General features: G+C 37.3%; 1 protein-coding gene across 5 annotated transcripts in view; it reads left to right on the top strand.

Moving 5' to 3' along the window:
• gtf2a1 (general transcription factor IIA, 1) overlaps window positions 1-27,262 on the top strand; it is a 71,605-nt gene that overhangs the window by 30,923 nt on the left and 13,420 nt on the right. For 4 of the 5 annotated variants that reach the window (XM_059961461.1, XM_059961453.1, XM_059961439.1 and 1 more), the window contains 6 exons: window positions 6,343-6,444; window positions 17,694-17,901; window positions 20,504-20,586; window positions 24,769-24,859; window positions 25,800-25,948; window positions 26,469-26,573. In XM_059961461.1, the coding sequence (XP_059817444.1) occupies window positions 17,712-17,901; window positions 20,504-20,586; window positions 24,769-24,859; window positions 25,800-25,948; window positions 26,469-26,573 (618 nt within the window). In that variant the 5' untranslated portion in view covers window positions 6,343-6,444; window positions 17,694-17,711. The remainder of the gene's footprint in view (window positions 1-6,342; window positions 6,445-17,693; window positions 17,902-20,503; window positions 20,587-24,768; window positions 24,860-25,799; window positions 25,949-26,468; window positions 26,574-27,262) is intronic. The other variant, XM_059961449.1, reaches the window with a different exon arrangement.

A 27,262-nucleotide genomic window follows, 5' to 3' on the forward strand; every position in this document is an offset into this window, starting at 1 on the left:
TGTCATGGGTTACAATAAGATATAGACGGGATGCAGAGATCGGCAAGGAAAGTGGCAGGTGGAGTTCAATCCAAAAAAAATGTGAAGTGATGCACTTTGGACAATCACACTTGAAGCTGGAATAGAAAGTTAATGGCAGGATTCTTAGCAGTGTGGAGGAACATGGGGGTCCCAGGTCCATAGTTTCTGCACAAGTTGGTAGGTTAAGAAGTTCTTGGTTAAGAAGGTACGTAAGCATGTTGACTTTCATTATCAGGGGATTGAGTTCAAAACCCGTGAGGTAATGCTGCCACTCTCTAAAACCCTGGTTAGACTACACTTGGAGAATTATGTTTAGTTCTGTTCACATTTTAGAAAAGATGTAGAAGCTTTAGAGAGGGTGCAGAGGAAACTTTAACATTTCATGGACCCCTTGCTTAATGGTATTGGTTCATGGCATTAAAAAAAGGTTGGGAACCCCCAGCGTTAGGGGCATTTAAGAGACTCTTAGATAGGCATGTGGATGAAAGAAAAAAATGGAGGGCTATGTGGGATGAAATGGTTAGATTGATAATGGAGTAGTTTTATGTAGATTAGCACAACATTGTGGGCTGAAGACCCTTTACTGTACAGTTCTACATTTTAGTTCATCCATGTTGACTAAGATGTTTGTATTTGCTAATTCCATTTGCTTGGATTTGGCTCATACCTTTCCTCAGCATGTACTTATCAAAATGTATTGCAAGCATTATAATTGTACCTTCCTCTTGGAGCTTGTTCAATATAATCACCACCTCCTATGTGAAAAATTTGCCCCACAGATCCCCTTTAAATTTTCCCTGTCTCACCTTAAAGCTACTCCCTTGAGTCTTAGACTTCTCTGACTGGGAATAAAAGACAGTGGCTATCTACCCTTTGCCTGTCATAATTGTATGACCCTTCATCAGGTCATCCCTCAGCCTGCTGTGCTCCAGGAAGACAACTCTGATCTTTTCAATCTCACCTCATAGCCGATTTAAGCACCGGGCTAGATTGGGTATGGGCCGAACCGAGGCAGCATGGCCTAGGCCCAAGAACATATCAAAGTGACGGTCTGGATCTGAGAGTGAGTAATGACCCGAGGTTTGGCTGATTTAAGCACTGGGCCAGGATTTGGGGGTGGAAGAGAGGGATGGGCCTGTGTTAAGCTCATTACTCTACGAAGTTCACTCATCTCTCTGCTGAACTGAGGCTGTGGCCTGCAACTGATGGGCTTCTGGAATAGCTGTGACTGGTTTCCTGGCTGTCGACTCACTTCCGTGAACTAGTTTTGAATGTTATTTGCTTATTATTTGCACAACTTGTTTTATTTTTTGCACATTGGGTGTTTAATGGTCTTTTTTAATGGGTTCTATTGGGTTTCCTTGGTGACTGCCTGTAAGGAGACAGATTTCGAGGTTGTGTACAGTATACATACATTGATAATAAATGTACTTTGAAACCCTCCATTGCTGGCAACATGGTGTGAATTTGTTTCTGCAGCCTCTCCAGTGTAATCACATTCAGATGAAGTATGCAAAGAAAAGCTGTTCCTATTAGCTGACGGTACAGGATCTAGGGCCACAGATTTAAGGTTTTGGGCAAGGGATGGAAGAGGAATTTGAGGAAGAACCTTTTAACTGCAGCAAATGTTAATGACCTGGAACTTGTTGCCTTTGAGGGTGGTGGAAGTGATCCCTGATTTCAAGGGAAATTTGGGTAGACGTTTAAGGGAGATAAATTTTTAATGACTCAGGAATAGGTTGGGAAAATTACTATGCTGTAGTGTCCAGTGATGATTATGTATCCTTCCTTACCTTGGCCAGTTAGCTTTCTCATTAACTTGTTGCAGTACTGACTTCCTATCACTAGATGGAATCAACTCATCAAATTCTCCTTGTGTCTTCATCTTTTGTGAAAGTTCAGGGATTTAAAATGTTAATTGGCAGCAGATTACTTGAACCAAATCTAACCGAGGAATGACGGTTAAAAAAACTAAACTGCAGAGGATCTTAAAGCATTGAGTAGCATCTGTATGAGGAAAAGAATTGTCAACATTTCAGGTCAAGACCCTGCACTGGGATTCCAAAATAGTGATGCTTCTTGACCCATTGAATTCCTCCGGCAGTTTGACAATAAGACATAGTAGCAGCATTGGGCCGTGTGGCCCGTTGAGTCTGCTCCACCATTCATTATGTCTTAATTTTTTATCCACCCCCCCCTCCAACCCACAACCTCCGTGATGCCTTTATTAATCATAAATCTAATAACATTTGCTTTCAATTACTTGATCTCCACAGCTGACCTTGGCAACGAATTCCACAGATTCACAATCCACTGGCAAAAAAAAAATTCCTCCTTATCTCTGTTCTGTAGGGATGTCCTTCTATTCTGAGGCTGTGCCCTCTGGTCCTAGACTCCTTCAGGATAGGAAGCATTCTCTCCATGTCTCCTCTATCTAGGCTTTTCAATATTCAATAGCTTTCAGTGAGATTCCCCTCATTCTTCTGAACTCCAGTGAGTAGAGAACATCAAATGTTGCTCATACATTAAAACTTCCATTCCTGGGATCATTCTCGTGAACCTGGCAGGGGGATGGGAACTGGGGTTGATTGGGCCAAGAATGGGGCAGTTGGTATATAAGTAGATGCAGTGTCTTGTATGACTGTGAGGAAGGTAAGCAGATGATAGAGCAAAATTGCAGTCGTTGGGATGAGTTGAAGTATAATGTGGGGGCAAAAGCAAAAAGAGTGATGAATACACGACTGAAGGTATTTTACTTGAATGCACACAATATACGGAATGAGGAAGATGATCTAAGATCATAGTTGGGAGGTTAACATAGAAAAATACACATTGTATCAAAAGGACTGGCAAGTAGGTAGCGGGCGTGCTGTTTCTTTGTGGTTAAAGAAAATGAAACCAAATTCTTAAAAAGATGTGACATAGGATCAGAAGATGTAGAATCCTTGTGGGTAGAGTATTGTGATCAGTTTTGGGCCCCTTGTGTCGTTAAAGATGTGCTAATATTGGAACAGATCCAGTAGAGGTTCATGAGATTGATTCTGGGAATAAAAGGGTTATTATATGAGTAGTGTTTGATGGCTCTGGGCCTGTACTTGCTGGAGTTTTAGATGAATGAGGGTGATCTCATTGAAACCTATTGAATATTGAAAAGCCCAGATAGAGTGCAGGTTGTGTATAGTGGTTGAGTCTAGGAGCAAAGGACACAACCTCATAATAGAGGGATGTCTGTTTAGAACAGAGACAGAGGAATTTCTTTAGCCAGAGGGTGGTGAATCTGTAGAACTCATTGCCACAGATGACTGTAGGTATATTTAAAGTGGAGGTAAGGGTGCCAAAGGTTATGGGGAAAAGGTAGAAGAATGGGATTGAGAGAGGTAATAACTCAGCGATGATGGAATGTTGAAGCACACTCAATGGGCAGAATGTCTTGATTTTTCTCCTGTGTCTTTTTGTCTTGTGGTCACCTCTTCAGGACCCTGTTAATAGTCTGGCTCAATGTGGGCATAAAAGTACATTGTACAATTACTGGTATTTTATTCAAGTTCGATTAAATAGATTAAGAATGAACCCCATTTATCTGATTTTCTTCTCTTATCAATGGCACTCTTTGTTTATGGTTAATACTTCAATACCCTTTCAGTAACGATTCTCGAAATACGCTGTTGGCTGCCTGGAGGATCACGATGCTATCCATTAATTCAGAAGTTCAAAGTAAATTTATTATCAATATATCTTGAGTAGGTTACATGGTTGGCATAACATTGTGGGCTGAAGGGCCTGTAAAGTGCTGTAGTTTTCTGTGTTCTATGTTTTATCAAGGTTCATCTGTCAGCATATAAAATCCAGAGATGCATTTTCTTGCAGGCATACTCAGTAAATCCAAAAACCATAGTAGAATCAATGAAATACTTCGCTCATCAGGGTGGACAATATGGAGTTCCTAGAAAAGCTTCCTGGTTTGTAGTAAGTTGGTAGAAATCATCTCCATGTCTTGACAATTGCAGCAGTTGAGCATGAATCAAGAATCAGTGCAAAACTCAGGGCAGGGTGGTGAGCTATTATGAATGTAAACAGACATAGAAACTCAAGAGGGACTGATGGAAATCTTTAGTAACACATAAGATGCTGGAAGAACTTGAGTAGCATCTTGAAGGTCTCAACCATGAGCATTGACTGTCCACTTGTATGGGAAGGCATGATTTTAAGGTGTTTGAAGGATGTCAGGGGTAGTTTTTTAATGGAGAGTGGTAGGTGTGTGAATGTACTGTCAAGGTTGGTGATAAAGGCAGGTATATTAGAGACATTTAAGGGACTTGAGAGACTTGCAAGAAAATGAAGGACAGTTTGGGATGGAAGAATAGATTGATTTTGGAGTAATCAGTGGGTCAGCCAACATCAAAGGCGAACATTGAACAGTACAGCACAACATTGTGGGCTGAAGGCACTGTGCTGTACTGTTCAGTGTTCACCATTGATGTTGCCTGACCCACCGAGTTCCTCCAGCATTTTTAAATGATACCAGAGAATGGCATTGAGGGAAGCGAGTCTCAACAGAGTTCAGGGTAATTTAAAATATTATTCTTAATAGCTTTCTGATGTATCATGTATCAAACTAATAAAACCAATAACCTGCCTAATAAACTAGGATTCTAAATAATTCACTCACAGTATATCCGTATATAGCATAACACCCACATTAGTTTCCATTCTATGCGAAGAGTTTCTGAGTGGTAAATGTGCAATTGTGGGACCTTGGCAAACAATAGTACTTGCTGTAAGTCAATTAGATCAATTGTAGTTGGCTTAAAGATGATGGTGCTGTTACATTTACATGTAGTAACCCTGAATTGTGGTTGGATAGATAAATCAGCTCTCTGCTCTACTTGTAGATACAGTACTACTCAGTAAGTCCTATTGGAAATGTCTCAGTATATGTAGACATTAGCTTTGAATGAGACTGCTTCTCTAGTTGTTTAAATGGCCTGTTAATAATTAAGAATCCAGCCATGCTTTCAAAGCACTGTCATTTTATAGATACCATTGAGATGGGTGATGCGGACAAGTGTGAGGTATTGCACTTCGGAAGATCAAACCAAGGTAGTACATACAAGGTAAATGGTAGGGCACTGAGGAGTGCAGTAGAACAGAGGGATCTGGGAGTACAGATACATAATTCGCTAAAAGTGGCATCACAAGTAGATAGGGTCGTAAAGAGAGCTTTTGGTACATTGGCCTTTATAAATCAAAGTATTGAGTATAAGAGTTGGAATGTAATGGTGAGGTTGTATAAGACATTGTTGAGACCGAATTTGGAGTATTGTGTGCAGTTTTGGTCACCTAATTACAGGAAGGATATTATTAAGGTTGAAAGAGTGCAGAGAAGGTTTACAAGGATGTTGCCGTGACTTGAGAAACTGAGTTACAGAGAAAGGTTGAATAGGTTAGGACTTTATTCCCTGGAGCATAGGAGAATGAGGGGTGATTTGATAGAGGTATATAAAATTATGATGGGTATAGATAGAGAGAATGCAAGCAGGCTTTTTCCACTGAGGCCAGGGGAGAAAAAAAAACCCAGAGGTCATGGGTGAAGGGGGAAAAGTTTAAAGGGAACATTGGTGGGGGGGGGGGTTTCTTCACGCAGAGAGTGGTGGGAGTGTGGAATGAGCTGTCAGATGAAGTGATGAATGCAGGCTCACTTTTGACATTTAAGAAAATCTTGGACAGGTATATGAATGAGAGGGGTTTGGAAGGATATGGCCCAGGTGCAGGTCAGTGTGGGACTAGGCAGAAAAACGGTTCGGCACAGCCAAGCAGGGCATGGTTCTGTGGGTGCTTTATGGGGAATCATATACCTAATATCTTCAGGGAAAAACTGACAAAGGTATTCTCAATGGCTATCTGTTGGTGAAGACTTCAGTACAGGATGCTAACTTATACTGCATCTAGGAACACCAACAAGCTCATTGATAATATAAATACAACACTGTCTTGGTGGTTTTTGAATGCTTAAGAAGCCAACTAGTGATGGATAATTTCTTTCAATTTTGAAGTTTGCTGAGAAAGATGAATTTTCAAAAGTTCTTGAAGGTAGAGGCTATGCAAAGTTTTCCTTTATTACTAGGTCTGTTTGTTTATCTTTGTATGGCTTGTTCACCTGTTAATAATTCACTCCACTGCTCTGTGGCAAATCCAGTTATCTTGAAAAACATACAGTACATATTTTAGAAAAACATCCAATTAATTTCAGTAGCACTGTAATATTCATAACCAAAAGTATGAACTCTTTAATCTTTTGTTTATTTTGCTTTGTTTCTTTAGCCTAAACTCTACAGATCAGTGATTGAAGATGTAATTAATGATGTGCGGGAACAGTTCCTCGATGAAGGAGTGGATGAGCAAGTTCTAATAGAATTAAAGACGGTAGGTTTTTTATTTTAAAAAAATGCGTGTTTCAAAGTAAACAAGTTAGAAAAGTGAACATGCTATGAAAGTTTAACCTGATTTGCATTTTGGTGATAATCAGTTCTCATCTTGGCAGCATTATTTTGACATTGCAACTTTGGCTAATTAAACTCAAGAATTACATGAAATTGATTCTCTGATTTGAATTTTTTATTGGTCAAGTAGGAAATTGTCTTTGCAAAGCAATTTAAGTTTACCTTCCATAATTCTAAATGAGTGATTGATTTAGCCATCAATAATGCAATTTTCTTGCAATTATGTTTGTTTTTTTTTCTTTTTGGGTTCTACAAGATTTTAAGTGATATTCTTTTCTGCTATAATGTAATTTAGGTTCACAATTATATACCAGGATATAAACAACAAAAAAGTGTCAGCAATATTATTTCACTTTCACTGCAATAATTACAAAGCCTGCACAATTATTCAGATTTATTTGGTTGCAACAGTATTGTGGCTCCATTGAGGATTGTAAAAACATCTATTGGTTTAGCAACAAATTCATCTGCGGTTTGTTCTTCCTAGTATAAACATCTGTGGGGATCTTTCCATTAATAAGTAGGCAAGTGGTAATAAAAATGACTTGAAATTTAAGAAGTCATAAAATTAAGTTTCTTTCCTAGTCCCATGGGTGCTCTCTTTTTTCTGGCATTACTTAATACCTTGCAATGACTTTTTAATTTCAGCTGAATTGTAACATGATTAAGAAAATGATTTCATTTTCAGGTCTTTGCTCATCTGTGTAGAGTAATGGAAGGAGCTTTTGGGTACTTGCCCACAGGCATTTCTCAGCCATAGCAAATGGTGAATAAAAGGGACATGTAAGGACTGTTTTCTCCTCTGGTTTGCTTTTTCATCACAGGCAACACATGGTTCTCCTTCATTGCAGTCCCGTGCATGACAGGAGTTGCAATTTTAACTTCCTCACTCCTCACTCACTCCAGGGGAAACAACAGTTTACTTGTATTGCTTTCAATTTAGTATACGTTGGATTGGTTGCTTATAGTTTAGGCTATGCTCCATCGGAGGGACCAAATGCAGATGGAGTAACCCCAAGGTTCAATACACTTTTCACTTTAGTTCTTGGCTTCATTATGTGTCTCTGTCCTTGGTTCCTCTGCTTTACCAGTTCAACATAATGTCAAAGAGCAGCCTTTCGACCAGGCACATTAGTCTCCTGAACGTAGCATCTAATTCAAAACTTTAGGTGATTTCTCTGATTCTGCTACTTCCACTAGTACTTCTTATTATGTTGACTTTTTATTTCTTGTCTGCATGACCCCTCAGCATTACACCTTTCTTTCTTTCTTTTTCAATCTTTTTATTAAGTTTCATATATATATAAAAGAAAAAACATAACATAATAATGAATAGGTTATAAATTCAATAGACTTGAAATTACATTAGTAATAGGATAATAATATCCTATTGAACATCAACAAATAAGAAGTACATTAATCAATCAAGTCTATATAATTATATATGAAAAAAACCCAAAAATAATCATCAAAAGAAAAGGAAAAAAAAATTTTGAAAATATATAAAAGAAAATATATATTGAAAAAAAAACACTAAACTAAACTAACATGGGCAATAATAACAGTTTATAAGTATGTGATAGTGTCAAAAAAAAACTCCGGAACTCCATACCTGAACAAGAATAAGCAGAGAGAAGGTCTGAAAAAGGCCAAATTAATTCATATGAAAATGTCGAATGAAAGGTCCCCAGGTTTCTTCAAATTTAATTGATGAGTCAAAAATAGTGCTTCTAATTTTTTCCAAACTCAGATAAGAAATAGTTTGAGAAAACCACTGAGATGTGGTAGGAGGATTTACTTCTTTCCAGTTTTGTAATATAGACCTTCTGGCAATTAATGTTACAAAAGCAATCATTCGTCTGATTGGAGGGGAAAACTGATTACCATCCTCATTTGGTATACCAAAAATTGCAGTAATAAAATGAGGTTGTAAATCGATATTCCAGATTGAGGAAATGGCACCAAATATGTCCTTCCAATAGTTATGTAAAGTGGGACATGACCAAAACATGTGGGTCAATGAAGCCACTTCTAAGTGACATCTGTCACATTGAGGGTTAATATGAGAATAGAATCGAGCAAGCTTATCTTTAGACATATAAGCTCTATGTACAATTTTAAATTGTATTAAAGCATGTTTAGCACATATAGAAGAGGAATTAACCATTTGCAAATTTTTTTCCCATTTATCTGTTGATATATTGTATCGAAGTTCTTTTTCCCATTCTTGTTTAATTCTATCTGATATTTCTGGTTGTATCTTCATAATCATGTTATAAATAAAAGCTACTAATCCCTTCTGACAAGGATTAAAGGTGAAAATCAAATCTGAAAAATCCAATGGAGTTGAATTGGGAAAAGATGGAAGAACTTTATGTAAGAAATTTCTAATTTGTAAGTATCTAAAAAAATTAGATTTAGGTAATTTAAATTTGTTAGAAAGTTGGTCAAAAGACATCAAAGTCCCTTCAAAAAAAAGATCACGAAAACATTTTATACCTTTCCTTTTCCATATGCTAAAAGCTTGATCTGTCAATGAAGGTTTGAAAAAAAAATTAAGTAAAATAGGGCTATCAAGAACAAAGTTTTTCAGAGTAAAAAACTTACGAAATTGAAACCAAATTCGTAGTGTATGTTTGATAACAGGATTAGATATCTGTTTATTGAATTTAACTAAATCAGCAGGAAGAAAAGAGCCAAGAACGGAGAATATAGAATATCCCTTTACCTCACTACATTCCAAATTTACCCACTGTGGACACAATGTTGAGTCCAAATCTAGTTTCCAATACGTTAGGTTACGAATATTATTCGCCCAATAGTAAAATCTAAAGTTAGGTAAAGCTAAACCACCATCTTTTTTAGATTTTTGTAATTGCCTTTTGCTTAACCTGGGGTTTTTATTTTGCCACACAAATGAGGAAATTTTTGAATCAATGTTGTCAAAAAAAGATTTAGGAATAAAAATTGGTAAGGCTTGAAATAAATATAAAAATTTCGGTAAAATCATCATTTTAATAGCATTAATCCGACCAACTAATGATAAGAATAAGGGAGTAAATTGTAGTAAATTGTTGAATTTGATGAAGCATAGGTAAAAAATTCAGTCCAAATAAATCTTTATATTTCTTGGTGATTTTTATACCTAAATAGATAAAGTTATCAGTAACAACTTTAAATGGTATCCTGTCATTCAATAAGGTTTGCGCGTTTAAGGGGAATAATTCACTCTTATCTAAGTTTAATTTATAACCAGAAAAACTACCAAATTGAGCCAACAAGGATAAAATAGCGGGAATAGACCTCTTAGGATCAGAAATACATAACAGCAAGTCATCAGCATAAAGTGATAATTTGTATAACTTCTCATTACGGGTGATACCAAAAATATTAGAAGATTCACGAATAGCAATGGCTAAAGGTTCTAATGCAATATTAAATAATAAAGGACTTAAAGGACAACCTTGTCTCGTACCACGAGATAATTGAAAAAAAGAGGATCTATAATTATTTGTAAGAACAGAAGCAACAGGTTTATAATATATTAATTTAATCCATGATATAAAATTAGGACTAAAATTAAAGTTTCTCAATGCATTAAATAAGTATGTCCATTCAACTCTATCAAAAGCTTTTTCAGCATCTAATGAGATAACACATTCTGGGGTTGTGGGTGATGAAGTATAAATTATTATAATCAATTTTCTAATATTAAAAAAGGAATACCGATTCCTAATAAAACCAGTTTGATCTTCTGAAATAATCTGTGATAGTACCTTTTCTAATCTAATGGCTAAAATTTTTGTAAGAATCTTAGAGTCTACATTTAATAATGATATAGGGCGATAAGATGCACATAAAGTAGGATCTTTATCTTTTTTGAGAATTAGAAAGATAGTAGCTTCATAAAAAGATTGAGGTAATCTCTTCTTAACAAACGCATCATTAAAGATTTCACATAGCCAAGGAGAAAGCAACGAAGAAAAAGTTTTAAAAAATTCTACAATAAAACCATCAGGACCAGGAGCTTTCCCTGAATTCATTGATGAGATAGCCTCTCTTATTTCGGCCATAGAGATAGGAGCATCAAACAAGCTACGATCTTCATCTATCAGTTTTAGGAATATTCAAATTGTTAAAAAAATTATCCATCATGGACAGGTCACCATCAAATTCTGATTGATATAAAGTTTTATAAAAATCTTGAAAAGTGTTATTGATTTCTTTATGATCAGTAGTTAAATTACCGTCTTGTTTACGAATTTTAATAATTTGTCGCTTAGTCGAAATAGCTTTTAATTGATTAGCTAACAATTTACCAGTTCGATCACTATGAATATAAAATTGAGCCCTGGTCTTAATTAATTGATTCTCAATTGAAGAAGATAATAATAAGCTATGTTCCATTTGAAGCTCAACTCTCTTCTTATAAAGTTCTTTGGTAGGAGTAACGGAATAAATCTTATCAATTTCTTTAATTTTATCCACCAATAAAGCTATATCTAAATATCTTTGTTTTCTTTTACCAACGGAATACGAGATAATTTGTCCACGGATAAAAGCCTTGAAAGAGTCCCAAAGTATTCCTCTGTCAATCTCTTCGGTATAGTTTGTTGAAAAAAATAAGTCAATTTGTTGTTTTATGAAGGTAATAAATTCTGGATCTTGAAGCAAAGTGGCGTTAAGTCTCCAAGATCTAGTATTAATGGAAGAGTCCGAGATCTTGATAGATAACTTCAAAGGTGCATGATCCGAAATAGTAATAGAATCGTATTTACAATCAGTAACATCTGTTAATAAACGATGATCAATAAGGAAATAATCAATTCTAGAATAACTATGATATACATGTGAAAAAAATGAAAATTCTTTATCTTTAGGGTTCAGAAACCGCCATATTTCAGTAATTCCCGAATCGACCATAAAAGAATTAATAAGTAAAGCTGATCTATTCGGAAGAGTTCGAATAGGTTTAGATCTATCCATCGAAGGATTCAAACAACAATTAAAATCTCCACCCATTATCAACATATATTCATTCAAATTAGGAAGGGAAGTAAATAAACGTTTAAAAAATTCAGGGCAGTCAAAATTTGGAGCATAAATATTAACTAGAACGACTTTTCGATTAAAAAGTGAACCAGTTATCAACAAAAATCTGCCCTGTGGATCAGAAATAATTTCATGATGTGTAAACGAAATTGAGGGGTCTATAAAAATAGACACACCCCTAATTTTAGTGGTACAATTCAAGTGAAATTGTTGACCCTTCCAGAACCTAAAAAAACGTTGATTATCCTCCCTCCTAATATGGGTCTCCTGTGCAAAAATAATATTAGCGTTCAATCTATGGAATACTTTAAATATTTTTTTACTTTTAATCGGATGATTTAAACCATTAGTATTCCAAGAGATAAAGTTAATAGATTTATCCATCATACCAATATTAGTTGTGTGTATCATAAAAGGTTAAAAAGACACATAACCCATAATTCAGGAAGAAGGAAAATTGATTCAGGAGCAACCGGAGATCATGACACCTCAACAATATTAATAATTTAAAGTCGGCCCATAAACTAAAAGCAAAAAAAATAAAAAGCAAAAGCGTGAAAAAAGATCCCTACCCCCTCCCCCCACCCTTCGAAAGAAAGCCAAGCGGCAGGCGCATAAACTAATACTAATATTACCCCCATTTCAAGATGGCAGCTCCATAAAAAGATTAAAAAAAAACTATATAACACCCAGATTAAGATATAGGGATGCAAAAAGAAAATATATATCAGTCAGAATAAAAAAACTAATATAGTAAAACAAACAATCATTAATAAAAAAAAGTATGAACATTAAAATTTGAAAGTGTAATATACCTTTAAAAAAAATTCCATGTTCAAATACAAGAAAGATGACGTTTCAAAAGCAAAGGCTTATGGGAAGAAGAAACGCCATTTTGAAAAAGCCATATTACAAAATATAAATATAAGTTCAGCAATCTATTAAAAAAATTTAGTAAAAAAGAGTTATCAAAATAGAATTAAAAAAAAGATTTAATAGACACTACAGTATATATAAAAAAAGACTAAAAAAATTCAAAACATTCGTCCCATTTCTAAGTACAGGCAAACAAATAAACGCTTACAAAAAGCAAAGTCTTATGGGAAGAAGAAACGACATTTTGAAAAAAAAGTAATTCATTATTACAAAATACAAACGTGTATAAAAAAGGATATTATAAAAATTAAAACAGCATCTATAAACAATGATAATAGTAGTAAAAAAAAAACCAGACCCGTAGATCAGGATAAGAAGTTGTAACCCAGCTTCATAGGTTAAAACTTAAAATGAGATGGCATCCTCTCTCCGAAAAATCTTCAATGTAACACATAGTTCAAGTTGCACTAGAAGATCGATATTCTTCAACAAATTTCTTCGCTTCTTCCGGAGTGTTGAAAAATCGTTGACTGTTGTCGTTCAGCGCAATTCTAAGCTTCGCTGGATACATTAAAGCTTGTTTAAGTCCAATCAAGTGAATCTCTGCCATCACTGGTTTAAAAGCGATTCTGGCTCTCATTACCTCGTATGAATAATCCTCAACAATTCGAAATGTGTTGTCGTTGTGAGAAATCATACCTTTTTTACGGGCTAATCGAATTAGAAGCTCTTTCTCACGAGGATAATGAAGGCGAACAATCGCCGCTCATGGTTTACCAGTCGTAGACGAAAACCTCGCAACTCTATGAGCGCGGTCGATAACAGGTTTATTATGCAAACCTTCATCACCGAAAATTTCCCACAGTAATTTAGAGAAAAATTCAGTTAAATCACTGGACTCAACTTTTTCGGGAAATCCGATGATTCGCAAATTCTGTCTGCGAGATCGGTTTTCGAGATCAGTAATTTTAAACTTACACTGATCCATAGTTTTTGCAGTCGACTCTTCTTCTCCAACGCTTCAATTGTACGTGCTTTTTCACAAATTGATTTTTCAAGAGTCGTAATCTTATCTTCATGCCGCTGAATATCTGATGCCTGCGATTGAAGCGTAGTTTCAAGCGATCTAACAACTTCTTCAAGTTCAGATATTTTCGTGGTAAGCCTATTTTCCAAACTTGACAGTTTACTTTCCAATTTACCTTCTAACCTGCCTTCCAAACTCGCAAGTTTAGCATCCAGAAGAGTAGCAATTATGTCGATAGATAAAGGATCCTTAGACGATTTCTTGCTTGTAGCCATTTTAAGTTTGACAAGATTAGATCAAATATTATTTTAGGAAAAAAAAGTTAATCAGAAGTAGCAACTCATATGATTAAGTTCGAAAAGATTTGATTAAAGGGTGATTATAGTTGAAAAAATGAAGAGCGCCTAAAAGGCAGATGCTTACGTCGCCATCTTGAAACTCCACCCCCTCAGCATTACACCTATCTGAGCATTTATTCTGTCTTTCCTTCCCCCTTCTTCTGCTTAAAACTTAATTATTCTAACTTCCAGTTCTGATGAGAACATTGACCTAAACTGTTAATTGCGTTTCTCCACAGATGTTCCCCGAGCTGGTGATGATTTCATAGTTGATGTTCTTCCCCCAGAAGATTTGGTAGCTTTATTAGACTTGTGTCCTTTCCATTAACCTTTCACAAGTTGACATGTTTAGAAATTCTGATGTGGCTCTTGGAAAAATAGCTTTGCAGTGTAGTCTAACACAAATTATGGCCACTGGTATTTCTAATCTTGCTGTGGTCATTCTCAACACTAGTATTTAAATGTCAGTAATTTATTTTTGTCAAAGCTAGATATACTAGGGACTACCTGCTTGCAATTATGGGAATACAGTTGTGGCAGAGATGATGTAAATGACATGTTCTTCCATTGTCTGGACATAATATGCCACTGTTAGAACTTGAAGTGCACTACACAACACTATTTCCATTTCCCACAGAAGTTATACCACAACCTTTACAAATGAGATTGCCATATTGGCAGAGGGCATGTCTGCTTTTAAATCTACCCAGACTTGTACAGTGCTTGAAACCAGATTCTCTGGATGAAAGTCAATCCATTGACTACTTTTCATGTAGAGGGACACAAATAATTTGTGATACTGTTCTCCTAGTCTGGTTTACACCTTAGCAATTTGGTAGAGAAAAAAAAAATGGATCGAAGTAATAATTTTTATATAAATCATGCTCTGAAATATGTTACATCGGTGTACATCTGATAGATGACATATGGCTGACTGTGGATAGATGTAACATGGGACAGATGTAAGATATAATACAAGGCATCAAAGGTTACAAAGCAAAGGCAGGATAATGTTTGAGTGGGATAATAAGTCAACCAGGATGTAATGGAGGATCAGATTTGATGGGCTGAATGGCCTAATTCTGCTCGATATCTTACGATTTGCTGTTCACACCAGAGAAGGACTCAAAAAAAGGTAGCACCCAATCATTAAGGACCCTCATCACCCAAAACATGCCCTCTTCTCAATGCTACCATCCAGGTGACAGTACAAATGCCTGAAGACACACTCAGCATTTCAGGAACAGCTTCTTGCCCTCCGCCATCACATTTCTAAGTTGGCAATGACCCCATGAAAACACCTCACTTTTTTTTGTTCTCTTTTTGCACTACTTATTTGATTTCTTTTTATAAATATTGTAATTTATAGATTTTCTTTATGTATTGCAATGTACTGCTGCCACAAAACAACAGATTTCATGACACCCACAAAATGCTGGTGGAATGCAGCAGGCCAGGCAGCATCTATAGGGAGAAGCACTGTCGACGTTTCGGGCCGAGACCCTTTGTCAGGTCTGAATTCATCAGGAATTTCATGACATACGCCTGTGATGTTAAACCCAATTTTCATTCTCATTGATGTTGAGGTTGTTGATGAACTAGTCTTCATTTCTGTTCTGAAGTGCACTGTATTCTCTTAAATGGTATCCATATACTCAGATTTCCATTGTACTGATTTAAATTTAGTATATACTATTTTGACTGCTTGTAATTTATCCTATGCCGCATTGGAGAAATGCACAATGGTTAGCTAATGGGACTGCCAGACTACATAATTTCTGATTTCCTTTTCTGTTGTAATGTAAAGATTGAGTATGAATCTCTGTAATCCATCCTAGTTGTCCACCTCAAAACGCATGAACCCAGACTAATGGAGAATATGTTTTCTAAGCTCATAGTTCTGAAAAATAGTCAATTAAATATTAACCTATAAAAATAGATTCCATATGAAGGGTTTAACTTGTAACATATCCCTTTGAATCTCCAAACAGGAAGTTATAATCTTTGAATAGGGTCTTTCTTCCTTAGAATTCTCTGCTGTAAGAAAATGATTATGGTACTGGTATTATTTAAGACACCATTTCCTGTGATGGTATTGAGATTGCTGACTATGAAGTTGAAAACTCAAAAAAAGACATTAAGCCCTATCCAGTATAGATAGCTACAGGTATCCTCACTAAAGGGAGGTTATACTGTAACTACGCAATCTTTGAAGTCTAGTTCACTTCCCCGTTTTACTTGCACGAGTTTAGCTGCCAATACCCACCATTTGAGCTGAATTCCCCCTCCCTACCAAGAAGATACTTCCAACTAACAAATAAATTTAAAATACAGTTCATTTATTTTCAGTGATACACATTTAATTTCAAACAACATTCTTAAAACAGAGAATTTTTATTATGTAAAAGATATCCAAATTACAAATCACATATAAAACAAAAGATTTGTAAATCACAAGTACGTTTTAAAAAAATATTTGTTTTTGCAGTATTTTTAATCTAATCGATGTGTGTGTATTTAATTGATTTACTTGGTTATTTATTTTCCTTCTGTATTATTATTATTATGTATTGCATTGTTCTGCTGCTGCTAAGTTAACAAATTTCACAACACATGCCAGTGTAAATAACCCTGATTCTGATTATAAGCTAAATAGACACACCATCAAGCCACAGTTGAATCAGTCATCCATCATAGAAATTGAAGGCAGAGGTATAAATTCTAATTCTCTCCATGTTTTGTCATGCTACTTGATGTTCTGTACCCCGTTCTGAATAACCCTGAACTGTGTTCTTGATCACTTTGCCACTTGGGTGATTTTACATGTGTGACATTTTTTCAGATACCTATCAACACAAATGGTGTAAAAACTTCTGGTGACAGCATTCCCAAGCACCTGCGATTAATATTGTGATGCTGACACTATGAGTATATAAACCATCCAGCTTTTTAATAGATCAGCTATTGATAATATCCTTCCAATTTACAAGCTTCCTTATACTGAACAACTTGGCCAGTGTGTCTGCTTGAAACAAGCCCAATTAAATATATCTTGTTGTCTTATACTGCACCTTTTCAGGAGTCAATCCAGGTGCTGTGAACCAACACCTTGCTCTATAGAAAGTGCTTATTTGCAGAGCTGTGTTTTTTTTAAAACTTCAAACTGATTACTGCTTGCCATTTACATTAAGAACTGAAGATTGGCTCCAGTTTATGATTAGATGCTAAACAAAGAACACTAGTTGGAAGTTTAACTTATTCAAAACACTGATCTTTAGAAGTGTCACCTGCTATGTTTAGAAAGCTAAGCTCGGCAAAAAGCAAGGCCACATTTTGGCCCAGGATAGTGAATATCTATCACATTCTTCTCCCTGTATTTATAGTCCGTACATGTTGAAGTCTCTTGCTAAGTACTTAATGTTCATTATTATCTCTTCCCAATGGTGCCGTTTAAGACTATTTTAAACTATTCATTCACCCCTAACTGGACCCTTCTCTTTGCCATCTCTGCCCTTAACACATTTCATTTCAAGGGTTTTACTGTGACCTTAAGTTTCTTACAATGTTATCAGCTAAACTGAATTTAACAAAGCTTCACATTGTAACTTGAAACTGCTATAATAAAATATTAACACTGACAATATCTGAAGGACCTGCTTTGTAAAATTATACCATTTGTTTCCAGAAACTGCCACAGAATTGTGCTTAGGTCAAACGTGGCAGTGATATTTTAAAATCTAGTACAATATTTAGACAAAGTTTAAAAGTGACTGTCAACCTATTTAGTTATTTATTGCAATGTATATCTTTCCCAATTGACTTTTTTTTTCCCTCTAAGACCTCCATGTTAACTTTTCCTTTTTATTTCAATCATTTCAGCTATGGGAGAGCAAGCTGATGCAGTCGAAGGCTGTGGATGGATTCCACTCAGAGGAACAACAGATTTTAATTCAGGCACAGCAGCAGCAGCAACAGCAACAGCAGCATCACCACCAGCAGCAGCAGCAACAACAGCAACAGCAACAGCAACATCAGGCCCAACAGCAACAACAGACACCGCAAGTGCTCACCATCCCTGCTAATTCAGGTAAGCTACACTGGCTCAACACACAAGATGCCGGAGGAACTCAGTGGGTCAGGCAGCATTTACAGAAGGAAGTAGATAGTTACTGTTTCATGTCAAGAACCTTCATCTGGACTTGCACAATTTAAGAATTTATTTAATAGAGGACTTCACAAATTAAGAGTTTAGGAGTAACACATACACAAAATGCTGGAGGAACTCAGCAGCTTCCATGGAGAGCAATAAGCAGTTGACATTTCAGGCCCAGATCTTCATCGTGATAACAGGTCTTGGACTGAAATATTGACTTTTTTCTGCTATACATGCAGTCTGACCTACTGAATTCCTTCAGCAGTTTTTGTATGTGTTCCTCCGGATTTCCAGCATCTGCAGACTTTCTTGTTTGACTTTTGGGATATGCCATAGTGCTTAAATATGGAGGGTGCACGAGATGAATTTTTATTAAAGTTAGAAGGCAAGGTCTCATTTTCTCCATCAGGCCATCTGTGACTTGTATTTTTACCAACTCTAGTTCAGAAGATTATTGGTTCACATTTCATTTCAGGGATCTGAACAGCTAATCTGGACTCACTTCCTATGCATAGTGTTGGAGTTGTAGAATAATACAGCACAGAAACAGGTTCTTTGGTCCATCTAGTTCATGCCAAAACCATTTAAACTGCCTGCTCCCGTCTACCTGCACTAGGACCATAGCCCTCCGTACCCCTATCATCCATGTACCGATCCAAACTTCACTTAAGTGTTGAAATCAAACTCACATGTACCACTTGAGCTGACAGCTCGTTCCACATTCTCACCACTCTTCTTGAGTGGAGAAGTTTTCCCTCGTGTTCCCCTTAAACTTTTCACCTTTTACCCTTAATCTGTGACATCTGGTTGTAGTTCCACCCTACCTCAGTGGACCAAGCCAATCTAATGTACTCGGTACTTTGATTTATGAAGGCCAGTGTGCCAACAGCTTTCTTTATGACCCTATCAACCTGTGACGCCACTTTCAACAAATTACGGACTTGTATTCCCAGATCTCTTGGTTCTACCACACTCCTCAATGCCCCACTGTTCATTGTGTAAGATCTACCCTGGTTGGTACTACTGAAATGCAATACCTGGCACTTGCCTGCACTAAATTCCAGCCCATTTTTCCAGCTGGTCCATTATAGTTTTCCTTGCTGTCCACTGCACCCCCAATCTTGATGTCATCTGCAAATTTGCTAATCTAGTTAAACACATTATCATCCAGATCATTGATGTAGACAACAAATTACAAAAGACCCAGTACAGTCCCTGTAGTACTCCCCAGGTCACAGGCCTCCTGTCAGAGAGGCAACCACCTACTATCACTCTCTGGCTTCTCCCACAAAGCCAATGTCTAATCCAATTTACTATCTCACTTTGAACGCCAAGCGACTGAACCTTCTTGACCAACCTCCCATGCGGGACTTTGTCAAATGCCTTGCTAAAGGCCATGTAGACAACATCCGCTGCCTTGCTTTCATCCACTTTCCTGGTAACTTCCTCGAAAAACTCTTTAAGGTTGGTTAGACGTGACCTACCACGCACAAAGCCATGCTGACTGTCCTTAATCAGCCCACGTCTATCCGAATACTTATATCCTGAGTTCTGTTTACTACTTGGAACATTAAATGAAGGCCCTGCCTGCCACCTTAGTTGGTTTTGAAATTCCCATGACACTGTTTAGAAGTGTCGCAATATTTTGAAGTTCCAGTTGTTGTTGCTGCCAGTGTACTATGTGGGACTTTGGGGAAAAAAGTAGGATCACCAGTGCAACTCAGCTGTGGAGATTATCCTTATTTACAAGTATAGTGGGGATGCTGGTTAATTGGGCCATCAGTCAATTTGGGCAGCTACGTATTTGGGGTAGCCTTTAAAGAACAAAAACTAACTGAGAAAATTGCCAAGGTTCCTTTTGTTTATTTTGGGACACTGTGCTGCTTAATTCGGACAGGATACTTGCCAATCAGTTTCTAACTAGCATCATTCACTTGCCTTTGTATGGCCGTTAGACACTACACCGTACATGGAGTGAACAGTTGTAAAATACTGTCATTTGCATGTGCTTGTGTTCAAAAAGCAGTGATTTTTGTCACTGATGATTAGTGAGAAATAGCTGGGAGTGAAAATAAAACAATTTCACTACTTCAAGTAGGAACTGTGAAGACTTTGAAGGTATTGATAATTATATGTTACAATAAGACTGAAGATTTGGAAGATGCAAAAGTCAAATCGCATTGTATGAAAGCAGTAAAATTTCTGTGTTACATGTTTGCTTTGATTTTGTTCATTTAGTCAATCAACAGAGCATTGTAAATACCTCCAATAATTATTGGGAACTAATACAGTTTTATAGCGTTGTAGTAGCTTTGGTGGTATTCTAATTTATTCAGTATTTCATTTAAATACATAATTTGTTACTTAGTTAAATTGTAGTATATCTGTTGTATACCTTTCTAACTATTTCCATGCAACTTCGGCTTAATGGGACAGCTGCTTAATTTGGCCAAATTGTACTGGCCTGATGTGTCCCAATTAACTAGAATCCACTGCACTAATTGCAGTATTTCACTTTGCACAATTTATCCCATAGTTTTCTCATCTTCTCATCAATCAGGACCGCAGGTTATTATGCAAGATGGGAAACTAATACAGCACATGAATCCAACTGGCATGGTAAGAATATTCTTTTGTTTGTTCCTTGGCAGCTTTATTGATCGTCTCTAATCCTGAAGGAGTTTGGGTTTAGTGAGACAATTCCCACATGACCTGATGGGGGAGGATTACTGACAGGATGTTTTACAGTCATTCATGTGCTTGTTCATTACTTAAGTTTCTAAGTGCTTTTGTCTTTATGGGAATTGACTCGTTTTTACTGTGGCCTTTGAGTAATTCTGTGAAAGTGTAAAGCTGCCCATCGGTGCTTCTGTTTCACTGATTTTTGCATTCTCGTGCCAGAATGCTGTCATCTTCACAACTGGGGCATTATTTAGTTTGGCATGCTCTTTTAGTTATGGCCACATGAGGGTGCATGGTCCTAGTTGTCTACCTTTTAAAGTTGCTTTAGCTTTTGACTATAAAATTATAATCAGTCAATTTTTCTAATTGGCTCTTGGGAGAATGAAGGCTAAGAGAATTGATTTCAACTTTGTTTAATATCTGCAGAGTGTATCATGGTGACTTGTTTCAAATGAGTCCCAGTACTGCTCAAAAATCACCATTATTCTGATTTAAAAACTTTTGCATTTTGGGAAACATCCTTTTATAGAAGAAATACAGATTTGAAGCTTTTTCCCTTTAGATTGCTGAATGAAATCCATTCTCTTTTCAGTATTGCTGTCAAATTTGTAAGGACTTCAAAACTTTTGTTTTAGGGAAAATGGTTTTAAAATTATTTTGAATAGTGAGCAGTTTACTACTTATTAGAACTTAAGTATAACTGATGCATCTTAACTGTCGCAGTGGGAAAAGGCCCAATTGTATGTTGTGCAAGACTACTTTTAGTTTTTGTTTTGGGCTTTCCTCTCTTGGGTAATTTTTATCATGCCCCACATACTGTTGCATATGAACATAGTTTCTTTGTCTGTATCGTTTTGCTTTCCAGATTGTAATATTTCTTAGCAGCAGAACAAAATCCTCTTGCATATCTTACTATTAATCCTAAAAAAAATAGCATCACTCTACAGGAGTGAATATGCTTTGGTATTAATAGAAACATAGAAAGCCTAAAGCACAATACAGGCTCTTTAGCTCATGATGCTGTGCTGAACATGTACTTACTTTAGAAATTACCTAGTGTTACCCATAGCTTCTATTTTTCTAAGCTCCATGTATCTATCCAGGAGTCTCTTAAAAGACCCTATCATATCTGCCTCCACCACAGTCGTCGGCCGCCCATTCCATGCACTCACTACTCTAGGCGTAAGAAAAAACTTACCCCTGACATCTTCTCTATACCTACTTCCAGGCACCTTAAAACTGTGCCCTCTCATGTTAGCCATTTCAGCTCTGGGAAAAAGCCTCTGACTTTCCACATGATCGATGCTTCTTACCTTCTTATACACCTCTATCAGGTCACCTCTCATCCTCCATCACTCCAAGGAGAAAAGGCCAAGTTAACTCAACCTATTCTCATTGGGAATGCTCCCCAATCCAGGCAACAGTTTCTTTGATTTTGGAATACATCTATCCTGCACCTTCCTCATGTTTTCCCAGAAACTCAAGCCATTACTGCTCTGCTGTCATCCCTGCCAGCATCTTCTTCCAATTTACTTTGGCCAACTCCTCTCTCATATACCACTGTAATTTCCTTTACTCTGCTGAAGTACTGCTACATCAGACTTTACATTCTCCCTATCAAATTTCAAGTTGAAATCAGTCTTATTGTGATCACTGTTTCCTAAGGGTTCTTTTACCTTTAGTTCCCAAATCACCTCCGGTTCATTACATAACACCCAATCCAGTATAGCTGATCCCCTAGTAGGTTCAACAACAAACTGCTCTAAAAAGCCATTTCTTAGGCATTCAACAAACTCACTCTCTTGAGATCCATTACCAACCTGATTTTCCCAATCTATCTGCATGTTAAAAGTTTCCATGACTAAGATAATATTGCCCTTTTGACATGCCTCTTCTATTTCCCACTGTAATCTGTTGTCCACATCCCAGCTACTGTTTGGAGGCCTGTATATAACTGCCATCAGGGTCCTTTTACCCTTGCAGTTTCTTAACTCAACCCACAAGGATTCAACATCTTCTGATCCTATGTCATATCTTTCTCATGATTTGATGCCATTCTTTACCAGCTGAGCCATGCCACCTCCTCTACCTACCCTCCAATACAATGTGTAATCTTGGACATTCTTGGACTGCAACCATCTTTCAGCCATGATTCAGTAATGGCCACATCATACCGGACAATTTGTAAAAGTGCTACAAGATCATCCACCTTATTTCTTATACTCCCTGCATTAAGATGTAACATCCTGAGTACTGTGTTTGCTACCCTTTTTGATTCTGTATCCCTAATGCACTGATACCCACCCTGTTGGCTGTAGTCATCTGATCGCAAGCTAGCTTTGCCTTTTTTACCATCCGTCCTATTCTGAGTCCTTTCATTCCAGTTTCCATCACCCTACCAAATTAGTTTAAACCTCCCTAACACCTCTAGCAAACCTGTCTGTGAGAATATTAGTCCCCCACAGATTCAGGTGCAACTCCTCCCTTTTATACGGGTCATACCTCACCCAGAAGAGATCCCAGTGATCGAAGTTCCTGAAGCCCTGCCCCTGCACTAGTTTCTCAGCCACATATTTATCTGCCAAGTCATCCTGCTTCTACTCTCACAGGCGTATGGCGCAGGTGGCAACCTAGAAATTTCTATCCTGAAGTCCTACTTAGCTTTCTGCCTAGCTTTCTAAATTCTCTATTCAGGACCTCATTGCTTTTCCTTCCTATGCCATTGGTACCAATATGTACCAAAACATTTGGCACCCACTTCCAAAATGCTGTGGACACAATCCGAGATGTCTCTGACCCTGGCACCTGGGAGGCAACATACCATCTAGGTGTCCCGTTAATATCCACAGAATCTCCTCTCTGTTCCTCTGACTTTCGAGTTCCCAACTGCTTCTCTCTTCTGCCTCTTTCCCTTCTGTACTACAGATCCATACACAGGTCTTACTAAAACCTAGGATCCAACTAAGAATTAAGAGTTAATACTTGGTCATAGCCAGGGTAATTAAGCAGAAAAATGTGATTATGAATAGCGATTAAAAGTCTTTGGATTATATCTTTTTCCAACATAACAGAGCCCAAAATGTTCTGGTTTTATTATGAACTTCTGATTTGTTACCTTTGTTTGGGAGTGATGTTCAAAGTTCATAGTTGAAAGTGAATTCATTATCAAAGTACACATAGGTCATCATGTACAACCCTATGATAAATTTTCATGCATGCAGTCACAGTAAATACTAAGAAATGCAATAGAATTAATGAAAGACTGCACATAACACCAAGGACCAATGTTCAAAAGACAAGAAACTCTGCAAATACTAAAATAAAAATAGACAATAAATAAGCAATAAATATCAGGAGAATGAGATGAAGAGTCCCTGAGAATGAGTCCGTAGGTTATGGGAACAGTTCAGTGTTTGGGTGAGTAAAGTTAGCCACTGTGGTTCAAGAGTCTGATAGTTGAGGGGTAATAATTGTGTGGGTCCTGAGGCTCCTGTACTTCTTTCCTGATGACAGCAGAGAGAAGTGCGGGTCCGTGATGATGGATGCTGTGTTCCTGCAGCAGCGCTCCTGTAGTTGTGTTCAATAGTGGAAAGGGCTTTGTCCATGATGCATTGGGCTGTATCCACTATTTGTAGGCTTTTCAGTTCAAAGGCATTGGTGTTTCCAACCTGACCATTTACTCTCCGCTACACATGTAGAAGTCTGTCAGAGGTTTATTTGACATGCCGAATCCTCACAAACTTCTAAGAAAGTTGAAGCACTGTTGTGCTTTCTTTGTAAAGGCAGTTATTTGCTGGACCCAGGATAGATCTTCTGAAATGATAACACAGAAGAATTTAAAGATACTGACACCTCCACCTCTGATTCCCTGATGACGACTGGCTCATGGCCCTCTGGTTTCCTCCTCTAATTGTCAATAAACAGCTCTTTGGTCTTGCTGACATTTTTTGCATAATTCTACAAAAGTCTGCAACTCTACAAAATGCCTGTTTCACCACAGTGCAAATGTGTATGTCCCCACAATCCACCCTGATTTGTTTCTGCACCAAGTGTCAAAAGGGACCTCTTCTTTTGATTGCTTTTGTCAGTCAAATAAAATTCTTGTAATTTCTTTTGCAGAGCGCAGCTGCCGCTGCAGCAACGCTGGCATTACCTGCTGGTGTTCCAGCTCCATACCAGCTTTCTAATGGACCAATACTTACAAATACAGGTAACAGCAGGTCCAAGCACAAGGCTTTTGTTTATGTTTAAGTTTACTTTTTACAATACAGAGAAGGACACGAGTGACGGGACCAGAATGTACCAGTGATCCAGAAGTAGAACTCATTGTGGCACTAATTACCTTTTGGTCATTAGAAAAATGATGGAAAATATCCTCAGTAGTGCAAGCACATTTAACTCTAGTCTAAAGTTTGGTTCTACCAGTAGCATTGGCTTATAGATTCCCAGGGTACTACAACACAGAAATAGGGCCTTCAGCCCATCTATTCCATGCTGTGCTATTATTCTGCCTAGTCCTAATAACCTGTATCTGAACATAACTTCCATAGCCCATTCATCCATGTATTTAATCATATTCCCTTAAATGCTTAAATTGAACCCGCATTCACTGCTTTCGCTGGCAGCTCATTCCACATGCTCACCATCCTCAAGTTGCGATGTGTTGCCATAAGCAATACCATAGGTGGCTAGTTTATGCCATCACTATCTTGTTTGATGACGGCTTGAGAACTAAACTTGTGCTTTTATTTTGAACTGTTACCCTACATTTTGTAAAAGTGCCTTGCAACTTAAGTAAAACCATCTAACCCTCAGCAGTACTTTGTGTGGAAGGTGAGATGTGATGGAATGGGTCTGGACCAGGGCCTGAATATTATCAGTTTGCATTTAGCCTTTGTGCTGAAGCACTTGCAACACATCTAGAATAAACTGCTTGAGAAAGACAAGGAGAAGCACTTTGAAAAGGTGTAATGGTTTGTAAAGATGAGGGGAAAGGAAGTAGGACTAATTTGGATAGTTATTTTGGAAGTCGAGATAGAGACAATAAGGTCTACATTTGGCTCTATGGTCCTATGATAGGGATTAGAAGTGGAGAGAGTCATAACTAAATTCGTTGGTATAACCCGTATATTGATATTTGTTCTCCCCAGGGCAACTGCTGCAGTTTGTACGAACTCCCAATGGGGCTCATTACTTTATCCAGCCTCACCAGCAAGTTGTACTGGCCCAGTCGGTCACTCAGCAACAGGTCATTCAACAGATGCAGTCTGGCAGTGTGCAGGCACCTGTCATACAGCAGGTTCGTACAGCTGATTAGTTCCCTAGCAGACAAAGTTATCAATCCATGTTAGCAAAGAACTAGATAATCTTATTTGGTGATTTTTAAATGAAGTATAAATTCCTGTCATTGATTTTAGTTACACATATTGTGATTCTTTTTTGATCTTTGTAATTTTTAACTAATTTTTGTAAGTGTATGATATTGAAGAGGAGTTGCGTATTTTGCCTCAATTTACGTAATGCTATATGTTAAGAATCGAATGGGATTTATTATCATGACATGACATGAAATCTGTTGTTTTGCTGCAGCAGTACAGTGCAATGAAATAAAATTATGGTAAATTCCAAAAATATGTCATGTGAATAAGGGAGTAACAAGGTTCTGGAATTGAGCTACCTTATTCACAGTTCCAGTCAGATATACTTCAGATTAATAAAAATATAATGCTGTTTTACCTTTTTAGCAAGATAAGGCTTCTAATTTGCAATATTATTGAGACAATAAATTGGAAAGTTTGATCTAATCTCTCTCTATATAGATGCTGGCTCCACTACCACCTGGAACCATCCCTCAGCAGACTGGAGTGATTATCCAGCCCCAGCAGATTCTGGTTGCAGGGAATAAAGTTCCTTCAAATACACAGGTATACCTTTCATTAAAAGCTTAGATGGGCAGTATACTCATTGGGAGCTTCCTGCTATCACAGAAGCCAATTCAACTTGCTTCATGCAATATCAAGAAATGGCTGGGATACAGTAAAGACTCTGGGATCAAACAATATCCCTGCTATAGTACTAAAGCCCTGTACCTCTAGCCCAATTAATTTGAGTTCAGTTATAGTGTTGGCGTGCACCTGGCAATGTGAAAAATCACCCAGCCATACCCTGATCATATAAAGCAGAACAAATTAATTCTGTCTAATTACCTCTTAGTCATCTAAAAAATAACTTCGTTGCTGCTACCAAGTGACACTCGCTCTCCAGTAATGTGCTCACCAACGGCCAGTTTGGTTTACGGTTGAACAATTTTGCTTGATACTTCATCGTGGTTTCCGTTCAAACATGGCCGTGGACTAGAGATATGAATTCCAGAGGTGAGGTGAAAATGACTGCCCTAGACATCAAGGCAGTATTTGATCAAGAGATCAAAAACCCTATTGAAACAATTTATTAGGCATCAAGGAGAAAAGATTCTGATGAAGGGGCTTGGCTTGAAACATCAACTGTTTATTTGTTTCCATAAATGCTGCCTGACCTCCTGAGTTTTGTGTGTGTTGCTCTGGATTTCTAGCATTAGCAGAATCTCTTGTGTTTAAGCATTCCAATGATAGAG

Source organism: Hypanus sabinus, chromosome 2 (genome assembly GCF_030144855.1).
Source record: "Hypanus sabinus isolate sHypSab1 chromosome 2, sHypSab1.hap1, whole genome shotgun sequence".
In the NCBI taxonomy this organism is placed as follows: Eukaryota; Metazoa; Chordata; class Chondrichthyes; order Myliobatiformes; family Dasyatidae; genus Hypanus; species Hypanus sabinus.